The following is a 6,313-nucleotide window of genomic DNA, read 5'->3' as shown; positions in this document are numbered from 1 at the left end:
GCTTTCATTAATTAGAGACAGATCTATACAGTCGAATTCAGACATTTTGTAATTTGTAACTATGAGTGAATTTAAAGGGACTGTTAGTAACTTCTTCCAGGTATAAATCATTGCTGGTCGGTGTCTCATGGTGGCTCTCGTGTGTGTCTCCGCTGTTCAGACTCAGACTCCAACACAAACTACAGTGAAGCACCAAAACCTCTTGGTTGTATCTAGTGAAGCTGTTAAACAGTGTTGGCCGCGGTCGGAGGATGCGGGGGAGACCGTAGCTTTGGTCTCCAGGACCGGAGTCTCTGCTGTACTCTGCTCCTCTGCTCCTCTGCCTGCCTTCACTCACACACCACGCTCCTTCTCTCTCTCTCTCCACCTCTCACGTGCATGCTGCTCACTCCACACTGCAGAAGAGTTAGTTTAGCTCTGAGAATATCTAGTGAATGTCCAGTGGACGTTTGTGCAGAAATAACTGCTGCAGCTCCTCCAGACCAACAGAGGTTTCCCGTGTCTTGTGAAGTGACGGGGCTCCGCAGAGAGAAACGTTATCGTCTCCGACCAAAACTCCGGCGTCTCCCCCGTTCCCTCCGGCCGCGGTCGGGAGGCTGAGGCGGGAAAAGCCAACACTAGGATCAGCATTGATTCATGGAGAGACCTTGGTCTGGTCAGCTAACATTACTGCCAAGCAGCTGAAATATAGAGTGATATTGTGCTTTTAGCTGACGTGTGTCTCCTCACTGTGTTGAGTGATGCTCCTTCATGTCTATGTAGAGCGAGCACAAGCGCCAGCAACAGGACGCTGACTTTAGTTGACTTAACGGACACAGGTGAAGCTGTTAACAAGACATTTAGGATTCTTACTAACAGGCCCTTTAAGATGAAGTTCCCTGAACTCGTCTCTTGATAAGAAAACGCTTTTGTCATTTGGATACTTACATTTTTTATAGTATTTACATAATGTACCAATAAGAGGACATTCAACCTCTGGCAATATTTCACATCACAAGTAAACGTACAAAAAATACGAGCAAGCAAACAGTTTGTCATTAACATTCAAACCTACTGAGAGTTCAGCACAAAGCATCACTGGTGTGCAGTTTCATAGAACAGTATGCTTTCAAGACGCCATGTGTGTACAGTGATTATCTGTTAAATACTATAGATGATACATCATGTCCTTATTGAAAGGTCAGTATTTGCTGAGCACATCTCCTGAGTCTGAGGTGAAGGTACATCCAGTCTTGAGGAGCAGCAGTAAACATCTGGCTCTGTCGGCGTGAAGCTCGTAACTCAGCTGCCCAGTTTCAGGGATTCAAACCAGCTTTGTGTCTTCAGTCTGACGGAATTTGTGTCTGCCTGAGCTTTAATCCAGCGGTCCACTGGGGACTCTGCGTTTATATAACCTGAGAGAGAAACAGAGCGTATGGAGAAGAAACAGAGAGTTCTGTGTTGATGTACTTGTTGCAGGGTTTAGTTCAGTAACTGTGCCGTGGAGTGTGATGTGAGGAGGAATAAGGGCTCACCAGTAACTGTGGTTTGGCCTTCAGTTGTGTTGTTTTCTACTCCATGCAGAACAACCTCTGGGCTGATCTTCACCGATGTACCACAGAGCTCCATCCCAGCTCTCAACGAGGAGGGGACACGCACACACACCGCTCCTACGGACAGAGGAGAACGAGGGATAGACAAAGAAGAAGAATAGCAGTCAACAGGAAAGAAACTGTGTGTGAAGGAGCTGTGTTCGTGTTCTCGCAGTAAGTCGGACTGGTTTCTGGTGGGGGTTGGCCTCCGCCAGGGCGGCGCTTTGTCACCAATCCTGTTGGTGATATTCATGGACAGGATATCGAGGCGTAGTCAGGGGGGGGGGGGGTTTGCAGTTCAATGTGCTGAGGATCTCATCACTGCTTTTTGCAGATGATGTGGTCCTGATGGCATCATCGGTCCATGACCTCCAGCACTCACTGCATCGGTTAGCAGCCGGGATGAGGATCAGAACCTCTAAATCTGAGGCCATGGTTCTCAGCAGGAAACCGGTGGATCGCCTACTCCGGGTAGGGAATGAGTCCTTACCCCAAGTGAAGGAGTTCAAGTACCTCGGGGTCTTGTTGGCGAGTGAGGGGACGATAGTACGTGGAAGGTGTTCCAGACACAACCAGCTGGGAGGAGGATCGGAGCAGCGGGGGGGGGGGGACGGTATTGCATTCGCTTTACTGCACTGTTGTGATGAAAAGAGAGTTGAGCAGGAAGGCAAAGCTCTAGATCTACCGGTCAGTCTTTGTTCCTACTCTCACCTCTGGTCATGAGGGCTGGGTCAGGACCCAAAGGACTAGATCGCGGGTACAAGCGGCCGAAATGGGTTTCCTCAGGAGGGTGGCTGGCGTCTCCCTTAGAGATAGGGTGAGAAGCTCTGTCCTCCGTGAGGGACTCGGAGTAGAGCCGCTGCTCCTTTGCGTTGAAAGGAGCCAGCTGAGGTGGTTCGGGCATCTAGTTAGGATGCCCCCCTGGGTGCCTCCCTAGGGAGGTGCTCCAGGCACGACCAGCTGGGAGGAGGCCACGGGGAAGACCCAGGACTAGGTGGAGAGATTATATCTCCACACTGGCCTGGGAACGCCTCAGGATCCCCCAGTCAGAGCTGGTTAATGCGGCCCGGGAAAGGGAATTTTGGGGTCCCCTGCTGGAGCTGTTGGCTCTGCGACCCGACCCGGATAAGAGGTTGGAGATGAGTGAGTGAGATGAGTGAGGAAGGAAACTGTGATTCATACGGTGAATATTCTTCTCATACTGTGTGTTTACCTTCCTGACTGTGGAGTTCAGCGCTGCCACCGTCTCCCACGTAGACATCAATGCCTCCGCTGTGAGAGGAGACCTTCAGGGAACTGTTCGATCCATCTGCAGAAGCAAAGCCAGCTCAGGTGTTTTTACAGACACGGATAGATGTCGTACGTAGTTCATTGTACTGACACAGGGTCAGCTTGCTCACCAATAATTGTATCTCCAGACACGTTCTTCACAGTGGCGTTACCTTTTAATAAACAAAAGCACAAAGTCAGTTTTAAAGGTCCCATATCATAAAAAAAGTGAGATTTTCATGTTTTTTTATTATAAAGCCGGTTTAAGTCCTAAATAAATACTGTGAAAGCATTGAAACGCTCAATCCACAGAGAAATACACACACAGCCCGTATTCAGAAACTGTGCGTATGAAACATGCCGTCAGGATTTCTGTCCATTTGTGATGTCACAAATATACAATATATATTTAGACCATTACACGATTTTAAACGTAAACATTCTAAATGTGTCCCAGTTTATTTCCTGTTGCAGTGGATGTGAATAACATCAGCTGACAGGAAGTAAACATGGACCCAAGCTGTTGCCTAGCAACGCAATTCCGTTGAAATGCACTAAAACGGAGCGTTTCAGACAGAGAGTGAATACAGGTATATTCAGACATACAGGATGAGGAAAATAAAGTTTTTTTTTAACATTACAGCATGTAAACATGTTCTAGTAGAAACACAGAATACAAGTATGAACCTGAAAATGAGCACGATATGGGACCTTTAACAAATATAACCAGCTGTCAGATTATTTTCCGTCATTAGTATTGCGTAAGCGGTGAACACTGGAGCCTCCGTCACAGACTGTACGCATCATAAACATCACGCATCACTGAAGTTAACAACATAATTGTTTCCATGTATTTTATGACTCGTCTGTATCGGGAAGAAATTACAATTCTACGTGGATGATGCATCACAGCGCTGTTTGTCTTTCTGATATAATCTCAACCTCCAAAGATTCGTCTTTTTAAAGCTGACCCATTCTAGAGCTTCTTCAAACAAACACACCACATTACATTTAGATGAAGTCTGTTTGGATCAGAGCCAGGACTCCTGACATACCAAAGCTTTGCTTTACAAACCAAGTTGACATAATGCAGCTGCAATGGCTTCTGGGTAGTGCAGTTTTAGACTCTATTTTAGCTTCTATTTTTAGCTTGTTTTTAATTTCTAATCTTTAACGTTTTTATGACTGTTTTAATTATGTCTTAATGTTCTTGAATGTTTGAGTAAAGCACTTTGAATTGTTGCTGAAATGTGATATACAACTAAAGCTGCCTCGCCTTCTGTATTTAATGTAACATTTAACTCTTTTCTTCCCTCTACATTTGAGTTCTGCTGCAGCACTACTAACCCACTAACTATATCCTGACGATGAGGAAGAGATGCTGCTGTCTGCTCACCGTGTACGAGTCCCAGTTGGACTCTACCAGAGCAGGAGGAGACGCAGCTGGACTCGGCATAGATGGCTTTGACCTTCAGAGGGCCACGTTCTGTTGAAATACTCATCTTGGTGCCCTGAAGCTTCTTGACATCCACTCCCTGCAAACACAGACACGACTCATCACTGTCAGGAACCGCAGCTGGGTGATGTATGATTCAACCCAGTCAGAGGTGTACTGGAGACACATTGAGATGAAGCCTGTATTCAGGCTGCTGCTGCCCTCTAATGACTGCTGAGTGTACTGTCCTTACACTGTCTCCACATGTGCTGATGTCCACATTGCCATGGATGGTGCCCACACCGGTAACGTGTCCTCCACGGGACCGGACCTCAACCTGATGACCCTGAGACACAACATACAACAGCGGTCAGTCGGAAACAACCGATGAAGCCGTCAAGTTGGCGATGTGTTCAGACTCTAGTGGGTGAACAAGATTCAAGATGTTTATTGTCAGGCTGGTTATACGAGTACAATCGTGCAAAATACCTTTTGCTGGGAAGCTCCATTAAGAAAACAGGAAGTTAAGTAGCAAAAAATAAGAAAATAAAAATAAAAATAATAGTGTATTTACAAATAATATACAGTATAATAATAAAGGAAGTACTTGGTATATGGTAAATATAGAAGCAATATATATGTATATATATATGTATATATATATACATATATATATACATATATATATGTATATATGTATATATATATGGGAGCAGTAGAGGTTGCATACTATAAAAGTATTGCAAAGGCATTGTTTTATTTTTAATTTTTTTTATATTACACATATTGCATTGATTGAAGTATTGCTCTTGTTTATTGTACTTTCTGTGAGGGAGAGAGTGATGTATGATTTATCTGTTTAAGAGTCTGATGGCCTGGGGGAAAGAGCTCTCATGCACTACTGTCAGGATATAGCGACTATTTTATAAAAATAACTTTTCTTAATCATATTTGCTCCATTTCTAGTTTCACAATCAGTCAGATATCTGCAATAATAACAGCAGTATTGAATCAATAGTGATGTTACATTGAATGGTGAAATAAGACAATAAGATAGAGTAGCCTAATAAGCTTGTTTATGTATGTTCTGTAATAAGCATCGTGTTTCTGAGGTCGTCTCATCACCTACCTTCACAGAGTGCAGCACACAGTCGCCCTGCTCCGTCTGCACTCTGCAGATATCACACTCCATCTTCTGCACCTGCACCGAGCCGGTTCCTTCAGTGGTGATGAAGAGATCTGACAACAGACATCAGACAACAGACAACAGACATCAGACATCAGACAACAGACATCAGACATCAGACATCAGACAACAGACAGCATCAGACCAACTGCTGAAAACAGAGGTCAGCAACCTGCAGCTCTTGAGCCCCTCTCCAGAGGCTCCCTGTGGATTTATAAAAACAAATAGTAGAAATGAATAACTGTTCTTTTGTTTACATTTTCATTTTTATTTATAATTTATAATATTCTGACTTAATTCTCGTAATATTACAATGTTTCACCACCATCTTCATCATCATCATCATCATTACTCACTACTCTTCATCATCATCTTCATCATCATCATCACCATCATCATCATCATCACTCACTACTCTTCATCACCATCTTCATCACTCACTACTCTTCATCATCATCTTCATCATCATCACCACCATCATCATCATCATCACTCACTACTCTTCATCACCATCATCATCACTCACTACTCTTCATCATCATCATCATCATTACTCACTACTCTTCATCACCATCATCATCACTCACTACTCTTCATCATCATCATCATCACTCACTACTCTTCATCACCATCTTCATCACTCACTACTCTTCATCATCATCTTCATCATCATCACCACCATCATCATCATCATCACTCACTACTCTTCATCACCATCATCATCACTCACTACTCTTCATCATCATCATCATCATCATCATTACTCACTACTCTTCATCACCATCATCATCACTCACTACTCTTCATCATCATCATCATCACTCACTACTCTTCATCACCATCTTCATCACT

General features: G+C 44.1%; 1 protein-coding gene across 2 annotated transcripts in view; it reads right to left on the bottom strand.

The window, feature by feature from the left end:
- Positions 1-906: 906 nt before the first annotated feature.
- The window catches only part of fam185a (family with sequence similarity 185 member A), an 8,601-nt gene continuing 3,194 nt past the window's right edge, over positions 907-6,313 (bottom strand). For both annotated transcript variants that reach the window (XM_037768500.1, XM_037768501.1), the window contains exons 3-9: positions 5,405-5,514; positions 4,529-4,621; positions 4,237-4,375; positions 2,972-3,013; positions 2,785-2,880; positions 1,515-1,649; positions 907-1,394 (exon numbers count right to left, since the gene is read on the bottom strand). In XM_037768500.1, the coding sequence (XP_037624428.1) occupies positions 1,282-1,394; positions 1,515-1,649; positions 2,785-2,880; positions 2,972-3,013; positions 4,237-4,375; positions 4,529-4,621; positions 5,405-5,514 (728 nt within the window). In that variant the 3' untranslated portion in view covers positions 907-1,281. The remainder of the gene's footprint in view (positions 1,395-1,514; positions 1,650-2,784; positions 2,881-2,971; positions 3,014-4,236; positions 4,376-4,528; positions 4,622-5,404; positions 5,515-6,313) is intronic.

This window comes from Sebastes umbrosus, chromosome 4, assembly GCF_015220745.1.
Source record: "Sebastes umbrosus isolate fSebUmb1 chromosome 4, fSebUmb1.pri, whole genome shotgun sequence".
In the NCBI taxonomy this organism is placed as follows: domain Eukaryota; kingdom Metazoa; phylum Chordata; class Actinopteri; order Perciformes; family Sebastidae; genus Sebastes; species Sebastes umbrosus.
Note: the sequence above shows the minus strand (reverse complement) of the source record. Positions and strands in the feature narration are given on the sequence as shown.